The following is an 18,098-nucleotide window of genomic DNA, read 5'->3' as shown; positions in this document are numbered from 1 at the left end:
AAAGCATGCGTTTCATGAGCCCTTTCTGCGTATCCGTCCAGCGGCTGCCCCCAGTAAGCGGGAAAATCAAGAGGAAATAACGTGTAACTTGTCACTCTTTGTACATTTGCATGCGAGACACTTCAGGATTATTCGCACCTTTGAACAACACAGGATACCCGTCGTGTTTATCAGAATGTAAGGTAAGTACACCTATGTTATAATTTTTTAGATTTCGATGGGAAATACGCGACTAGAGGCGGAGAAGTTGAGTAAGTTGGCTTCCTGTCTACGAACACTTCAGACCTCGTGTAGGTACGATGACGAGACAAAAGTTTTATAACAACCAAAACATAATCAATTGTTTCCCGAATACAACGATGATAAAGCGAGTATTTCCTGCGTCAATGCATCGCCTGTTTTTTTTCTGAGGGACAGTGTATGTGGAAGATTACGTCTAGCTTCTTAAAGGCACAAGTTTTATTTTTTTCGTTACGAAAGTCGAGAACCTTTTGTTGTCGTCGCGGAGATCCAAGGGAACATAGTTGTTTCCGGTCGCGGAAATGAAAACCATGGAACTAGAAGACAATGTTGTTTGACAATGCTTGGTTAATTGTATGTTCTACTGAAATGTTAAAGGGTATAGAATGAATGATTTGCAGGTGCGAGCCCTAGACAACAGGATTGCACGGTATATTGCATGAACTGCTACTCATTTGCAAAATGTATTCTCGCTGTAAATATGACCTCGTGTTGGAAACTGTCATGACTTTTTGTTAGCAATAGAAATTTATCGAGTCTAATCCCATTTCATTACTGTTATGACGATCGAAAGCTTCATTTTTTAACCATTCTTTTGAACAGAAACGCGAAAGTGTTTTCTTCAAAATTCGTATTACTACATTTTTACTCAAGATATTTTTAGAACTTTTGAATTGTTGCTCTACTAAAAAGACATTGCCTAACGCAGAACTTTTCGAAAATATTTTCAAATCCATAAGTCAAAAAACCCACATTCTTTTGTTAATCTGTGTCGCAGTAATTTTACTGTAAAGTATAGAAAATTCAAAACACGTTCAGTTTGGAAGACGTAATATCCTCCTTCGCAGGAAACACGTAATCTGCTCTCTGAAGCACGTCCAATGTGAAATATACCTACTACTGCCGGCTTCGCTTCAGCGAGTTCATCACGACTGTACAATGCGGTATTATTTGTTTTCTGTCAGGGAATAACAATAAAAGTGCTTGACATGTTCATTCTGTAGTCGCAATAAATATTGCGATTCACTTTTAAAGCAAGCTCGCTCAGAAACTGACTACTCACACTACTCACGGGGGATGTAATTTAGTTATTTATTATCGACGTGTGCGAGTGACACGGCTTTGGCTTTTGCGTGGGAGTCCGCTACGCCTCAAAGTTCTGCTGCATACAGATATTTACGTCAATTTCATTATAAAATGCGTGTTGTTTTCGTTTTTTTTTTTCTTCTTATTTTCGTGGACAGAATTCCGCGGTCCTGTATTTAAATCCATTTTTATTTGTCGCTTTATTACTATTGTCTTGCATGGATTGTCAACTTTAACCCCGCGAGCATCACTTTGAATGTCGATATATTTATCTTTATTATGCCGTTCAGGGCGGTTTTTCAAGGAGTTTTTCCAGAGGGTGAAATACAGCGTCACCATTGAGATAAAAGCTGCCAAGTAGTTCCTTCATGTGCTAATCTTTGTTTTTAATTATTAGTAAAATCTCCTTTTTGTGATATTTTTAAGTTTGAAAATAGATTCTTCTGTAACCCGCTTATATTACGGAGGTGAAATTGAATCTCTTTGGGTACCCTTGAATAATTTCCGCGAAAGAGGCTGTTTGCATTTATCTTGTTATTAATCTTGACTGCAATTTTTTGTTTCGAATGTCTTGAAGTTTTCACTAAGAGGTTTCGTGCGCCAAATCTCTATAAATAGTACCATCATCTAAATATAGCAGTTTGTTCCTCAACAAACTAATCTTGGTGACAGTGCCTGGCGACGGACAATGGAGAAACATTCGACGTCCTGTTCCTGCTTTCAAGGAAGGAACAACTGAACATAATTAATGGCAATAAAGTTCATTTGCGTTTCGATTTCAGATTTCTTGCAAAAGGCAGGAAAATAAGCATTTACCGGTTAGAGCTTGGATTAGATTGTTTTAAAGCGGAAACCGCATTGATGTTCCTGTTTGTGCAAATTGAAACCCCGGTTATTTGTACGTTCGTTTGCTGTATCAAGACGCTCTTAGATTCCGTAATGTCATGTACAATGCGGCATGATATCTTGCGAGTGACCTTTAGTATTGCTCTGACTGGATCATCAGGCAAAACGTCTGTTAGTGGCACGAGAAAATGAATCCTGTTGATCAAATATCGTGATGCCCTTTCCCTTTCGAATGCCGTCAGCTTTAGCTCAGAATAATTCTTCCTAAACCAAGGGAACAAAGGCTTTAGTGTGCATCTAAGTTTCTGAAATTTGCAATTCGCAATCTGTGTCAAATTTCTCCATCCTTAATCGCCTTCGCTCCTTTATGTCATATCATAACAATTACGGAGGTTTTTGATCTTACCAAACTGGTACGCAAATTGGCTTTTGATCATGTTACTCTACATTACATTGCTTTGAGGTATGATTTCGCTGAAGTAATATCGAGTTTATTTTAACATTTAAATCTAGATGTGTGACGCGATGTTAAGGCCCTTCCTGAAAGGGCTTAATTTTCTAATACTTAACGAGCTCTGCAAGAGTTTGTTTAGCATTCAAATCATGTATCGACCTGTATCCTGCTGGTACGTTATCAGATACTTGACTCATGCGTTTGGTATTTTCTTCCGCTAAAATAGCGCCGTTTTCCTTTTACGCTGTATTTATGAATATCATTGGCCTCTTAATTGCCCCTGCACGTTGTCGTATTCCAAAAATTCAATACTACATTAATTTTTAGGGTCATCATATAACTAACTGCCTCGGAATAGGTCGGAAACTGTTCGGATTGAGTTCGGTACCTGTTCGGAGAGCAGTTCATGAGCTTTTCGGGACGGATCAGAAAAATCTCTGAACCAATTCCATGAGCTTGAACACGAATGAAACTTATTTTTAACAATTTACCAAGAGATTGAAGGATGAGACAAATATAAGGGAATGTCCGAGATTCCAGTTGTTATATTTATGCGGTAATTAGAATACGTGACATCGTAAAAGAAAAGTCTTAAGGAGCCAATAGGAACTCAAAATAGAAACAAGCGCGGGAAAATACGGGTGACCAAATTTGATTTTAAGAATCTGATTGGTTGGAGACCCATCAAAGAACTAAGTCAAGCAAAACCACAGAAATCCCGAATTGCTCCAAAATCTGATCAAGCTTTGCTCTTTTCCTACAGCACAACTTGAACTCTCCTGGGTGAAATGCCGAAAAGAAAGCGCGGAGTGTGGAAGCGGTCTTCGTGTAACCCAAATAGGGTTCCCTCGTCCACTGCTTTTGTGAAGCCTAGGGACGACGAAGACGCGGTGTCCATCTGGGTCCAGTGCGAGAGCGAGAGCTGTCAAAAATGGCGCCAAATTTCAGCCGAAGAAGCCGAGGGCTTAGGGGACAGCGCGTGGTATTGCTGGCTCAATCGTGACACGCGTTATAACAACTGCTCCGCCGTGGAACAGAAAGCCAAGAAACCCAAGCATATGAAATTCATATACAGTCTGCTTCCCCAGGGAGAAGTGGTCATGGCTAAATTGTCGGGTTACCCGCCGTAAGTGTCTAACTGATTTGCTTACGACTATTATTGTTCCTTTAACTGATTGAACTTGCATTGAACGCAAAAGCTCAGCGAGAGGCGATGAGAAGTGAGCAAGCTTCAACTAGACGAAAGCCTAGTACCTGATTCTAGGTCGAATTGAAATGTTCTGGTACCAGTTCTGGGCCCATTTGTATAAAGGGTAGTTAACGCTATCCAACGAATCAATCGCTATCCAGCGGATAAGTGATTGCAAAACGTATGGTGTTATCCACCGGATAGACTTTTATCAAGTGGATAGCGCTATCCAACCTTCGAACAACTGGGACCTGATTTTCTTAACAGGGAAAGGAAAACTAGAGAACCTGGTGGAAATTCTCTCAGCAAGGACGAGATTCAACGACTACGTGTTCTCAAACATACAAACCCCAGGTCGGGAAATCGACATCTAGACCCAGCGGTCGGAAGGAAGTGCTCTCACAAATTTGAATGTTGTTAATGAGCCACTGGCTAGTAGGTTGTGGTATTAGAGGCCTGGTGTAGAGTCTTTGAGTGAACCAACTTCTTGTTCCTGTCTATGATATCTATCACCCTTTCTTTGTTTCGTAATTTTCGGAGATTTCTTGTTCGTCCAGCTCATTATTTAATTTTCTTTTTAACAAGTTGGCCAGGAATACTAACCCGTGATCCAACTTGCGGCGAGTACTACGACGCACCGCTGGACAAAGAGAATGAAATCACCCATTATCACGTAGAATTTTTTGGTCAGCCTCGTTCACGTGCATGGCTAGTGCCAGCCCGCGTGCATCCGCTGCGCTCCATGAACGAGACTAAGATGGTTCCTCAATTCAGAAAGATTCAGGGAAGGCAATTAATTGAACTCAAAAAGTCGTACGAGTTTGCGCTCAAGGAAGCACAGAGCTCCCTTAACACGACTGCAGAGGAGAGGATAGAGACGTGTCACTTCAAATATGTTGAGGGTGAGTCATTGAAGTGATATGCCTAAAATTTTGCTTTGATGTTGAGGAGAGAATACAACCCAGGAACCTGTAGACTGGAGCAATTTTTATCATCGCTGTGAAAACTTTGTGAGAATTCAAAGAGTAACCTAGGCAATCGGAAATTGTCGTCAAATCTCCTAAAAATGCGGCTATAGATACCACCATTAAAAAAAAAAACTACACAGTAACCTGATTGCATAAAACTTTAAACCATAAAACAAAACTTTAACGCGTGCTTCACCAAAAGCCTTCGTTATGGTTAGTGCCAAAAAACGCCATTTGAGTCCAGAATGCCTTTTTGAGTAGCTTATTGTTCAAACAGTTTGTCAAGATTTGGAAAAGGAATAGTGGGACTTGATTTCTTCATACTAGCCTCCAAAGCAGGATGTTTACACATTTGATTAGAATTTTCTAACGGTTCGGTTCCTCTTTGGACCCCTCAAAACAAGGTCAGTGTCATGTACGCTTTTTGCTGTACTTAATGGTGGGGATAAAAGTTGTGTGATTTTTGGAGCACACTTCTCCTCAATGACGATCTTCTCATAAAGGCATCTCAAACTAATGTGCCAGACCGTATTGTAGTGACGATTTTCTTTCTGTAATCTTTTTGAGAAATCAATACTTTTAAGTTAAGAGATATTTTTATTATCTGAATTTTTGCAATAAGTTTTGAACGTGTTATGACATTCAGCAGAGAGAAAATTGGGCTTGATCATGATTAAAATCATGAACATAGAGGAATCCACATGAATTGTAGCAATTTAGTGGGATGATGAAACGATCCTTCGTTTCCAGGGTTCAATCTCTCCAGCAGAAGAGAGAGGACGTTGGAAACGAACTCGCAACTTAGTTGGTTCGAGCATTACTGAGGGCTCTCGAGGTAAAAGTTCATCTCATATTTCGTTTTCCTTGAACGCATTTTACAGAGGAAGACAAACCCAGCCCTGTTGCAGTTAGCTTGGAGAGAACAGCTCCAGCTGAAAGAGTCAAGGTACCCGCCAAAATTCCCGCACGCCGTAAAACCGATACTCCGTTGAACTCTCCGACGATTCCTTTAATGGCGAGTGAGCACTTTGGTGTCGAGCAAGAATGCTTGGCAAATCCAGAGTTGAAGGTATGTAATGATTGCGACGAAGGATAACAGATTTATAATAATGTAATACCAATTTTCTCCATTTTTAGTCACCCTTGCTCTTTCAATGAATTTTTCGTTCCTCTTTTGTTTTCTTCTATCTCAAAAATGTAATACATATTTGAATTCCCTTGCGGGGAAAGAATTTTTGCACGTTGCAGAAAATATCAAAATATTTTTCCACAAAATATCAAGAAATAGTCCTAAGGCCTAGTTGTTCGAAGGCCGATTAGCGCAAACCCAAGGTTAAATTTTAATTTCGGGTCATTTTATTCCCTTGATCAAAAGCCTTTTTGGGAAAATTTTCTCTATTCTTTAAAGAGCATCCAATAACAATATCCTAAACAAAAAGAATTATACTGAATTTGTTGTTAAAGCTTTCAGATCTGAGATCAGATTTCACACCAATCCTGGGTTATCTTAATCCAGCTTCGAACAACCCCGCCTAAAAGTTCAAACCTGGCGCTTGTGGGCAATGGCACTTGTTGCATATTTTAAAACGGAAGTCAGGAAACGTGAATCAATTACTCCAAGTCGAAGCTTACTTCTAAACTTCCCGTGAAAGTAATGTGAGATAAGAGACTTGTCTTTTTGTGACCGCTTATGAAGTGAATCAATATGAGGACGACCACGCGAGACGTGGTGAAGGACAGTCTAGAAACAGAATGGGGTGCAGGGGTTAAGAACCTGGAGTGAAGCAGCCATTGCTACAAAAATAGAGCAGTCTGGAGATGTAGAGAGAGCAGCTCCAGCAAGATGGCTTCTTCTGGCTCGTAAGCTGATGTCTTTGGGTAAAAAGTATTTTTTTCTCAATTTTACTGTTTTCTGACTGTAGGAAAAAGAATTCCTGGAGCGTCTGCAGGCGTTTTCATCAGAGCGAGGAGTCACTTTACCCAGAGCACCAGTCTGGCGAGGAAAAAGCATCAATCTGTTTAGATTCTACAACTTGGTTCAGCAACGTGGTGGATTTGAAAAAGTAAACTAGCAGGCGGTGTGCATAAACATGTTATGTCACCTTGTTTACTTTTCAACGGATAAGAAAGGGTCGTGATGCGAAAAGACTCCAAAAGTGGAGTAAGCGTGATCAAATGATCAACATTTCCAAGTTTGAGACGACTAATGCTGATTAAATTGCAATATTTCTGAACAATATGAATTTTCCCATTTTTTCCTCACGATTATTGATTTTCTAAAAAATTGAAACAGTTGCGCGAAATCGCATTTAAACGAAAGTGGCTTTAAAATAATTGCACTTCCCAACACTTTTTATAAGGTCATCGGTTCGCACCATGCGATTTTTTTCTCCCGGTTGACGAGGTGACACGACACGTCTATGCATGCAAAGTGCTCAGAACCTACAATTGAACGTAATAAATTTATTGGTTTATTTATTTTTCATTTTTCTCAAGGAGGAAACTAAGGATCGTAATTTAAAATAATCATGGTTGTCACAGTTCTGGAGAAAGTCAGAGAAAGATAAAATTATTTGAGATCAGGAATAAGTCAGGGGATTTATTGTTGCTTTTTTGTTCTGTTTGTCTGTTTTGTATTTATGACTCATTATCTGCAATAACATTCAGGTCTGTCAACGCAGATTGTGGGACGAATTGTATAACGAGTTGGTAGAGTTGAATGAGATATATGAAGGAATAAGCACGCCTACACAAGTTTTCTACCAAAAGTAAGTAAATGAAATCTTAGACCACTTACCTTTCGTTCGTTCTACAGTTTGTCAGCCCCCCCCCCCGCCGGTCTGTCTATTCGAAACTTCGTTCCTTCTTGCTCTTATTCATTTGTTTCCCCGCACTCCTTCCCTTGTGCATTTTTTACGTCCATTCTTTCGTTCATTTATTTGATCGTTGGCTCATTCGATCTTTGTCTCCCCCTCAGTTCGCCGTTCTTGATTTTTTTGTTCGTCTTCCTTCCATCCTTGAATTCTTTCCCTCGTCTATTCAATAAGAACCAGGGGATGGACGAACGAAAACACACGAACAGCAAGACGGGAACGAGGGAACTAAAGGGTGGACATACGAAAAACGACCGAACGATGATCGAGCCAAATTAGGCGATCAAGCACACAAATCAACGAGGAAACACAATAGATGTACATGTTATCATGATTGATAAAGGAATAGACTCTACTTCTGTTGTTAATACTGCGTTGACGATTTTAACACCTAGATCTTTTTTGTTTATAGATATCTGATGCCTTTTGAGCATCATCTTAGAAATCAAAAGACAAGTGGTACGCAAATTTTTATCTCATCTCATTTAATTTATTTATTTCATTTTCTTTTCTTTTCTTTTTTTTGTTTTTGGTTTTGTGATTCAACTCTGACCTCCTCTTATCAACTTGACTTCGACTGACGCCCATTCACCACGTTCGGTTTTTGTCTTATCTGTTTGAATTTCTCAAAAGTTCCAATTTGTCTTAGACGATGTAACCAGACCGCCATCTCAGGCTAAGTGGCCAACCTGTAAACCAGTCTGCCAGTGGAGAAGGACTTCCTGCTCGTCAGCTGTGGACGAAGGTACGTTGCTGTGAAGGGACTGCAACACCATATTTTGAGTAAATTTTCGTCTCTTGTTAAGATTACTGTCGACCACTAGGGGTATGTTTTTGAAAATTGTCTGTCATGGTAAAGGAAAATAAATTTATGATCAGAATTAATTCTTATTTTAACGATTTGTTAGCGCACGTAAGCCCTTAAACACAAATTTGTGCACTAAATTGAATTACCTGCCTTCCTGTTTGCACGCACGACCAATAAACCGCGCAGTGAAATCAGCTGTTGTTCTGCAAAAGGGAGTTTGACTTTTTCGATATTCCCCTTAGAGAATCTCCTTTAAACTCTGTGAATGAATCATTTCCCGATCTTCATTACTTAAGGAGGCGTAAAGGAAAAAGTACTTGGAATATCGAAAAAACCTCACTAATTTTGGCGCATTAATAACCAATTAACGTTTTGGCTAAATTTTGTAATGATCCGTTAAATTAAGATGCGCTATTCATTCGGCCTCTAAAGTTCTACAATAACCTTATAAGAAAAAAAGAAGTTGAGTACGAACCAAAACAGAAAAGAGATGGCTTAATTCTAATATGGGAAAGATTAAAGCGGGTTTCCATTGATGAACTCATTTTTTTCAAGATTCAAAACCGTGACATCCAATTTGTTGTTACTCTCTCCAGGCGAACAGATGGTTCCTCAGAATTCCCATGCAACTCACAAACAAAACGCAGATTCGACGAAACATCTTGACAATCGTGAAAATGCGAACGACGCAATGGTAAATAGGGGTAAGTGATTTCAATTCCATATTTTATGTTACCCATTTATACTCCCAAGTCGAGGGGGATAAACCCCACGCCACGCCATTTCATCAGGTTTCCCAGACAGTTCTCTGTTACATATTTATATTCTCTGGTTGAGGGGGATAAACTCCAGGCCATTTCATCAGGTTTCCCTGGCAGTTCTCTGTTACCCATTTACACTCCTCGGTTGAGGGGGATAAGCCCCACGATATTTCATCAGGTTTCCCTGACAATCCTCTGTTACCCATTTATACTCCCGGGTTGAGGGGGATGAACCCCACGCCATTTCATCAGGTTTCCCTGACAGTTCTCTGTTACTCATTTATACTCCCGGGTTGAGGTGGATAAACCTTACGGCATTTCATCAGGTTTCCCTGGCAGTTCTCTGTTACCCATTTACACTCCCGGGTTGAGGTGGATAAACCTCACAGCATTTCATCAGGTTTCCTTGGCAGTTCTCTGTTACCCATTTACAATCCCGGGGTGAGGGGATAAACCCCACGACATTTCATCAGGTTTCCCTGGCAGTTCTCTGTTACCCATTTACACTCCCGGGTTGAGGGGATAAACCTCACAGCATTTCATCAGGTTTCCTTGACAGTTCTCCGTTGGGTGAGGCGGTTAAAAAAGAGAGAGAAGTTTCTGGACCAAAAACCAAAACAACATGCCCATTCAGGACCTGTACAAGGACTACTTGCCGATAGGAATTTTGCGAATTTATTCCTGTGTTAAGCCGTGATATGATCTTGTTTGATAGTAATCCTTACATTTTCGTTTTTTTTGGTTTTGGTTTTTTTTGTTTTTTGTTTTGTTTTTTGTTTTGTTTTTTGTTTTGTTTTTTGTTTTGTTTTGTTTTTTAATTCTTTGCAGCTTTCCAATCATGCACACTTTTAACAAGGGAGGCGGGTCGGGATGAGGTTCCCAGTTCGAACCCAGATTCCCCTCACCAGTCGTTTGGTGGCTGTTCTTTTGATAGCGATGGTAAGCAATTTGTTTGCGAGATAAATCATTAGATGGATGATTTTTCCAGCGCGGTTAAAATGTGGTCATAATTTATGAGATCGATCGATCATTGCTCTTATCGATTTTCTGTTGGTTTTGTCTCTTTCTTTGTTTTGCTTTTTTTTCTAGTGTGCATTTGGGGTCCATTTTTGTATTCACTTTTCTTGTTGATATTTTTTTGTATAAAAAATGGAAAGTATTAATTAGAAAAACGGAAAAAATTGTTCGGCTGATATGACAATCGAGATCTCCTGATTCTGGAGGATAATAAAACAAAGATGCTTCTGAAGTTCATTGGGTCGTAGTTCCCATACAGCCACTCTTTTCTCCGAGGTTAAGTCTGTTCCTTTTTTTGTTTGTTTGTTTTCTGTTGTTACTTACGTCAGTTGTTGTATTTATGTCTGTTTGCAGACTTTGCTTTTGTGTTTTTTTCTTTTTTTTCTCTCGGTGGTCGTTATGAACAAAAATATATCTTGAATAAATTAATAACCCTAAGCACTGTACCCATACAAAATGTTCCAGTTTTGTTGTTGTTTCCGGTATTTCATAGAAACCAGGCTTACCCCAGTAAAGCGTGAAATTGTTTCAATGGTTTCGTTTAATTTTAGATAGATAAGTAGACTTTGGATAGTTCCATCCGAATTTTGATCGTTCCGTATAATCTCGGTCGGTGCTATAAGATCGTGGATAGGTCCGACAAATTTTGTACGATTCCCTTTATTTCTAGAAAGTTCGGTCTGACCGTGGATAACCCAGGTGTTAGGAGAGACCGCGTTGTGTATTATTTTAATGTTCAACTCTCATAGTGTATCGTAAACTGACTATTTGTACATTTAAAAAACAGATGACGAAAGCACAAGTTCCACTTGCGAAGCAGCGGAGCGAGAACTTCAACAGCTGGAGAGATTACTGTTGTCGCTTGAACCCTCCCTTTACCCTCAGACAGGTCAGTGTACTCCCCCTACCCGTGTCATGCGTGAGTTATGAGCATTGTACGGTGTTGTCGTTCCAAAGCATAAGTGAAGGTATGAAGGGGCAAGGGAAAATAAGGACAGTCAACTACAGTCCATAGTGAAAGTTGATATTCTGGTTCTCTCCAATTCCATTTTACTCATGGCGAAGCAGCACCATGTCATACACTGCGCCCAATTTTCAAACGTTAGTCTTATTTTCAGTATATTAGCTCGTTTAAACATACGCCATTACCAAAGGGTGTTGACTCTTGAGCCCTCACTTTACCCCCGGACAGGTAAGTATACTGACCCCACCCGTGCCATGCATGATTTTAAAGTATTGAACGGTATGGTGATTTCGTTGTTGTCTTGGCATAACGTAGGGAGAGGTAGGATGGGGTGAAGGGAAATAGGAACAGTCTCAACGATTATGATGACAATTAATGTCGTCGTTCTCTGTCGAAGCCCATATTATTTTTGAGCAAGATACCTTATGCCGATTATTGTGCTCCAGTTTCAAAAGTTATTATTTTTTTTAACAGCGATTGCTCGGTGAAACGTCGTCCATCACCTGGAGGTGAAGGCGTTCCAGTCGAGCTGCATTAACTAAAAAAGATCGAGAGAGAAACAGATTTTATTTGCATGCTAAATATAATTTACAATGTGTGACCTTGCTAAGTGTAAAACACGGAATAGATATTACATGCAGTTATTACTACATGCAAAAAGTTATTACTACATACAAAAGTAGTTGAACAGAATTTGCCTCAGCTGTAAAATTTCGAGAAAGTGATGTTTGTAAGATTAAACTTATGTACCTTTTTGTTTCTCTTCAAGAAGGCGATGCACTCTCTAAGAGCAGGTTAGAAGTATTTTTATTATACTAGAGAATCTCATTCTATCACCTCGCGCTCTCCGAAACTACTGTAAATGTCCTACGTCTTCTTTTCGCACTATTTTTAACGCACCGTAAAGCAGACTACTTTTACAGCTTAAACGTAAATGGTATCAGATAAATGACAGTGACAGTGCTACCAGAGTTATGCAACAAAAAATGAAGTCGCCAGAGTTCGGTGCTTATACAATAGTCGGCTCCCTCCAGTCCAAACTAGTTTATACGCTGTGTGACTAACGTTTCGAGTCGGTTCCATCTTATTTCTGACTTTTCAGTGAGATGGTTCCGTCTGATTCCGGACGAGATCCGTTTGATTTTGGACGGGATCCGATTACGTCGGATTTCGGACGGTTCCGTCCGATTTCGAAACGTTTACGTCAGATTTCGGATGGGTCTGTCCTTTCTGGCGTATTCACCCGATTCTGGACGGTTCACTGCTTGTCAGAAAAAGGGATTTCTTTCTTAGTTTATTCGCGTATTCAAGCTTATCGTTAATAGGTAAGTTTCCAGCCACATAAATTCTGTCACTTTTTTTTTTCAATAAAATAGAGAGCAGCAAGAGGTAAAACAGTTTCCTCACGCAGAGCCTGTAGGTGTAAACGGAACTGCCGAGGAAGTAGACCTTACAAAAACTTTAGATGAAATGGCCAGAATAGAAGGTAATGTTTAGCGGGTGTCATTTAATCTCTCGTTACATTGCTTGAACGAGGAACTGTGATTCTTTGTCAAACGCGTCGTGTTACCTGGCGTCTGCCCACTTAAACCAAAGCCTTTCGCATAAGAGAATTGTTGTCGTAATGCTCCCTTGTTCTGCAACGAAACAAACAAATATTAAGACGTACTAATCAGATTTTATTTTCAAGTTATTGCATGCTTCGCGAAAAATTGCTAGGTCCCTTAATGATTCGAAGATTTATTCAGTTGAAATTTTGTCCCCAAGCACGTTCCTTTTAATTATTATCTTTGATGTCTCCATTTTGAAAGTCATTTACCTTGGTTAGTCAAATTAAGCTTTAAGCGAGCTCGTCCCTGTTTTGTCGCACTTTGTAATAAAAAATCTGTCGCACTTAATCGTCCCTGTGAAATCTAAATGGCAGATAAATAACATATATATTCATTCCGACTATTCCTTTCTTCATTCTCTAGGAGCGATAGCAGACTTGAATACATTGGTTGCATTAGATATGGAGCAGCTGTGATTTGTGATATGCATGTATCGGACTTATAACTTGTACTCCCTCAGTGAGTATTTTCGGAACGAACAGATCCCGGAAATATTTGTAGATAGCGGTTTAAAAGAAGTGTTCTCGTTATTTTCGACGATTTTGACGAGCTGCCATAGTTTGCAGCCATCTCCAAGACTGATTTGTTTTCCTTTGGTGTCTAAAGAAATCATGGTTTTTGTCAATTTTTTTGAATAAATCATTTGTTGAAGAGGCATGTTGAAGTTTTATGACAAATTGATGCATATGTTGCCAAAGTTGTCGATTCACGCCTTCGAGTGACCACTTGTCATGTTATATCGACTCTTCGAAAACTGGAAATCCACCCGCCAATAGAAACCCTGAGGCGTTCCATGTAGTCTCAGTTGACTCTATTCCGACTTCAAGGTTTTTTAGCGGCGTAGGTTCACCTGAGAAATCGTTGACGGTTGTTAATCGAGTGCGAGCAGCGAATCAGTACTGCTTAAATCACAAGCCTTAATCTGTTTCCATGAGGGTTTTTTTGGCTATTCTTCGTCGAGTTTCTTTTATTAGATGAATGACATAATTTTTTGGCTGAAAGAAAAATAAAAACACCTCTTGGTATCTCAAGTTGCGCTCTCAACGGATCGTCATATGATTTTATTGATGATTCTTCAAGAGTAAATTAATGGTCGCAACAAATCATCAAATGATTCTAATGGCGATATTTATTGCTCACAATGAATCATCGAATGATGATAATGGTGACAGTCGCTTAAAATAAATCCTCAAATGATTTTTATGATGATATTGATTGCTCACAATAAATCATCAAATGATGATAATGGCGATATTAATTGCATAAAATAAATCCGCAAATGATTTAAATGATGATATTTATTGCTCGTAGTATATCATCAAATGATTGTAATGATAATGCTTTTAGAATAATGCAAATGACTTCGACTCGAGCGCAAACCGAGCATGCACAATCATTTACGTTGTATTCAAGATGTTGGTAGATGAAAGCTGGAGAGATACCCGCGAGTTTGAGACAATCAAGGGGCAATCGGTGACCTCTTTGGTGTAAAAAAAAATAATGCAATGATATCCTTTTTTAGCCCGATTTACGCCTGCATCTTGAGAATTCTTTCTTACAAATTGGTGAATTTTTAATTTGCGAAATAAGGTCAAGGAGAAGAGTCTCCTGATCACGCTGATATGAATAAGATTTCCGATGAAGTTTCCATATTTTGTCGGTGAACTGACTGAATACATCTTGTAACTTGTAGCAAGAGAGAACTGGCCGTGAGCTATATGATTGCGTTCGCAGCGCGCTTGATAAAATCTTTGAAATTTCCACTTTCGATCGCTGTTCATAGGTGGTTTAGCCAAAAATAATTATTGGCTTGTAGCGACGCAAAAGAGGAAGATTGAAGAACAGTCAAACTATTTATGAAACATGTGTCCTAAACCCTCTTTGTAAAATAAAAATGTAAAGCAAAACTTTTTTTCGACAGGAGGCCAAGAGGACTGCTCTCAGCGAGAGCGGCACTTAATGTATCACATGCGCTATAGCTGTCGAGCTTTCTGAAGACACATACTTCGAAGCACGAAGAATCGAATACACAAGCAACAAAACAACGACGACGTTTTTGCGAACATAATTTAGAACACGTTAAACACTATTCGTAACATAAAAAACGCCAGAGTGAAGTTATTTAAAACCGCATTGGCAGACAGTATAACTGCATCTCCTGCTTTTCTCAACTGATCAAGCTGTGGATGAGCACGATCATTCAATTAAAATTTAATGCTCAGTATTTCAGGTTGTTACTTTTATATATATATTCAATCTAGGTTAAAATACTACACATCGTCTTGGCCATATTGATACTACTAATGACTTGCGGTAGAATTCATGAAAAGAATTGAAAGGATATTCATATATGTCACAATACAAAACTTTAATAGCCCCACCACAGTTTGGTAGTTTTAGATTTTGTAATAATTTCTCGAAAAGGGAACCTATACGGATTTGGTGGGAAGCCTGACCTTCTCATCCAATTCTTTGTCACAATAACATGAGTAATTTGTGTTACTGAGTCTTTTTTTTGAACAAAGGAAGGCGATCGACGGGTCGTTTCAGTTGAAAAAATCCTCTCTGATTAGCTGAAAGCTACTGACACAAATATTCCGCAGTGTAAAAATTAGTCAGCATATACTGAGCTCGGTGTGAATATATTTAAGTGGCAAACTGTTTTACATTCTGGGGAATATATGTATTTCTGCGCGTACGTTTAAATCAAGAAAGTACTAATAATACAATGTTTATGCCAAAAGAAACATTGGATCAGGCGTGTGATGTTGTCTTGGTAGTCGAAGATGGAGAGCTTGAAGCTCATAAAGACATTCTTTCAAAAGCAAGTCCTTTCTTTGAAAAGCTGCTGAATAGCGACATGAAAGAGGCTAAAGAAGGAGTAGTTCGGTTGGAGATGTTCACCGAGTCTGTAATGAGAAACACACTAAAGTTTATTTACACCGGTGGGGTTCAGATTTTAAAGGAAGACGATGCCCGAAACCTGGTTGTGATTGCAGATTTTTTATTCCTTGAGAACCTGAAAACATTTGCTGCGCGGGCTCTGCTAAAGAAAACGGAAATGAATATTTCGAATTGTATCTCAACTCTTCGGTTTGCTGAAGGATATCACTGCGGCGAACTTGTTTCCAAAACCAAGCATTTCATCCATAATAACTTTCCCGCCATCTACAATGCTAAACGTGAAGTTGTTTTGAGTATGGCGCACACAGAAATTGCAAATTTGCTTTCAAGTGACGAGCTTTGCGTTGACGCCGAAGAAGATGTTTTTAACTTTGTTCTGACGTGGATCGAATTTGATAGAGGTAATCGAGAAAGATATTTCGCTGAGATATTTCGTCACGTTCGATTGGTTTACATATCACGTGACTTTCTATGCAATGATGTAGTGACACATGATTTGGTGAAAAGCAACAGAGACTGTTTAGAACTGGTTAATGAGGCTATCAATATGATTGACTGTAAAAAGTTTGAGAATCTCCCTTTCAAGCCCAGAAAGTCTCTTGAGACTTCTGCTATAGTGATAAGTGATAAGAACAAATTAATGTGTTATTTTCCTGTTGAGAATGACTGGGTTACGCTAGGCAAGATTCGTTGTGGAGAATTTGGCACTTTGCGTGATCTTTTTCCTTGCCATGATAAATTGTACAGCACGAAAGTCAGACCGACTGCACAAGATTCCTGGGAACTAGTTACCGTCGGCTACAACCCATACTGTAACACTTGGACATCACCGGTATCGACCCACGAAAACAGATACGTCCGAGAAATATTTGTTGCGAATGGAGACGAAATATATGCTCTGCTTTCAGTGCCATGCTTTCTGTCCCACGAACCTCTTTGCTGTGGACGAGTAAGTGGAGCACACCCTCTTTGTCCCAAGAACAAACATCTCTCCTACATTACCAAATACAAACCAGAATCAAACTCATGGCATGACATTGCGTCATTTGATTATCTGGATTTAAGACAAGGTTTTTGCCTTGTGGCTCAAGGAAACTTCATCTACTTCGTTAGTGGTTTTGTGTTGGATGGAGACCAGCGCAAATACCTTAATGAAGTTGACAGGTACGATTTTGACAAAAACCAGTGGAGGAAACTAGCAAATATTCAAGTAGCTAGGGAGTGGGCCTCGGGGGCTGCAACAAGTGGAAAAATTGTTATTTTTGGAGGGGATATCAGCAAATATCATCAGGTGTCACAAAACTGCCAGTGTGAATTGTACGATGAAACAACAAATGAATGGCACTTCATCAAAACTTTGAAAATTAGACCTGGTTCTTTCACAAAGCTCTTAATCATTGACGGGAAGATCCATGCTTTCTGTAAAGAAGAAAAGCGTCACAATGGAAGGAGGTTTGATCACAAACTGATTGAATTGTATGATTCTGACAACAATACTCAGAGTCTTATTACAAGGTCAATTTTATCTTCGAGATTTCGCTGTTATGCTCAGAGTCCTTCAGTGAAGGTGTTCAGAGGATTTTTTAACAACTGTAAGAAGGGAAACTTGAGTGATGATGAACTTGCTGGTGCGCCTTCAGCCCCTGCTGGGAACAAGAAAAAATGCTCAGTCTTGTAACTAATAAACTGATCATGGCTTTTCTCAATATTTCCGGCCCCTTTCTAGCATGAACTTTCAAAATAATTTTTTTTCTTATCTAGACCAATGGATGTACTGCCGGGCAGTCCAACCTGCTTCGAACATCTGTGAAGGTTTCGTTGAAATAAGTGTGATGAAGTTGTACAATGTTTGTTGAATGGTAAACGCGACAGCACCGTGGACAAAACAGTAGCATAACACTAAGAAAACTGCATGCTTACAAGTCTTGCCCCAGAGACACATCTGCCTTGATACCGGTGTATGATACTTAGAGTCTTGTGTTTCGAACAGGAATAGGCGAGATATGTTATATAGGTTTGAACATAATTTGCATATACAATGAGCGTTAACACTTAAAGATAACTAAAGAGAGTGACAACGCAGAGGATATTCGTCTTGAATATTCGAGTAAGCCGAAAAGGAAACAGAGACCATTAAAATAAACTGGACAGTAGCGAAACGCATTTTTCCATCTTGAGCCTTAGCGCCAACGCATTGGCGATTTTTATTCGGGGATTGTCAATTCTTTTATTTTCATTCATCAATTAAGTCGGCTTTTCTTGTCAGTAAAGAGCTATTGTGTCTATATGATAAACAGAATAATACATGGTTGCTTGTAGATATGGAAATATTCTTCTCGTGTTCAACTCGATAGCTCACGAGTGAGTGCAGCGAACGA

At 39.4% G+C, this 18,098-nt stretch overlaps 2 protein-coding genes across 3 annotated transcripts; both read left to right on the top strand.

The window, feature by feature from the left end:
* The first annotated feature begins 60 nt into the window (after positions 1–60).
* On the top strand, positions 61–13,470 carry LOC131778427 (AT-rich interactive domain-containing protein 4B-like). 2 transcript variants are annotated; one of them, XM_059094841.2, is made up of 14 exons: positions 61–182; positions 3,390–3,752; positions 4,401–4,717; positions 5,665–5,852; positions 6,706–6,846; positions 7,451–7,551; positions 8,069–8,115; positions 8,306–8,401; positions 9,061–9,168; positions 10,054–10,164; positions 11,030–11,131; positions 11,979–12,000; positions 12,583–12,692; positions 13,180–13,470. In XM_059094841.2, the coding sequence occupies exons 2-14, from the start codon at positions 3,415–3,417 to the stop codon at positions 13,230–13,232; spliced, it is 1,734 nt and encodes a 577-aa protein (XP_058950824.2). In that variant the 5' UTR covers positions 61–182; positions 3,390–3,414; the 3' UTR covers positions 13,233–13,470. The 2 variants fall into 2 exon arrangements, with proteins under 2 accessions (XP_058950824.2, XP_058950823.2); XM_059094840.2 differs by having other exon boundaries at positions 11,976–12,000.
* Positions 13,471–15,544: 2,074 nt separating this feature from the next.
* Positions 15,545–17,398, top strand: LOC131778441 (kelch-like protein 28). Its single transcript, XM_059094858.2, has one exon. It carries the CDS (start codon positions 15,545–15,547, stop codon positions 17,396–17,398), a length of 1,854 nt encoding a protein of 617 aa, XP_058950841.2.
* The last annotated feature ends 700 nt before the right edge of the window (positions 17,399–18,098 follow it).

This window comes from Pocillopora verrucosa, chromosome 10 (genome assembly GCF_036669915.1).
Source record: "Pocillopora verrucosa isolate sample1 chromosome 10, ASM3666991v2, whole genome shotgun sequence".
Taxonomy (NCBI): domain Eukaryota; kingdom Metazoa; phylum Cnidaria; class Anthozoa; order Scleractinia; family Pocilloporidae; genus Pocillopora; species Pocillopora verrucosa.
This window is presented reverse-complemented; position numbering and strand designations above follow the sequence as displayed.

Excerpts from the sequence above, each read along its gene's own strand:
- LOC131778441 (XM_059094858.2), top strand. The coding sequence starts at position 15,545 with ATGTTTATGCCAAAAGAAACATTGGATCAGGCGTGTGATGTTGTCTTG.
- LOC131778427 (XM_059094840.2), top strand. The coding sequence starts at position 3,415 with ATGCCGAAAAGAAAGCGCGGAGTGTGGAAGCGGTCTTCGTGTAACCCA. Across the intron at positions 7,552-8,068 it reads ACACAAGTTTTCTACCAAAA|ATATCTGATGCCTTTTGAGC; the intron begins GTAAGTAAATGA and ends TTTTGTTTATAG. Across the intron at positions 8,402-9,060 it reads CTCGTCAGCTGTGGACGAAG|GCGAACAGATGGTTCCTCAG; the intron begins GTACGTTGCTGT and ends TACTCTCTCCAG.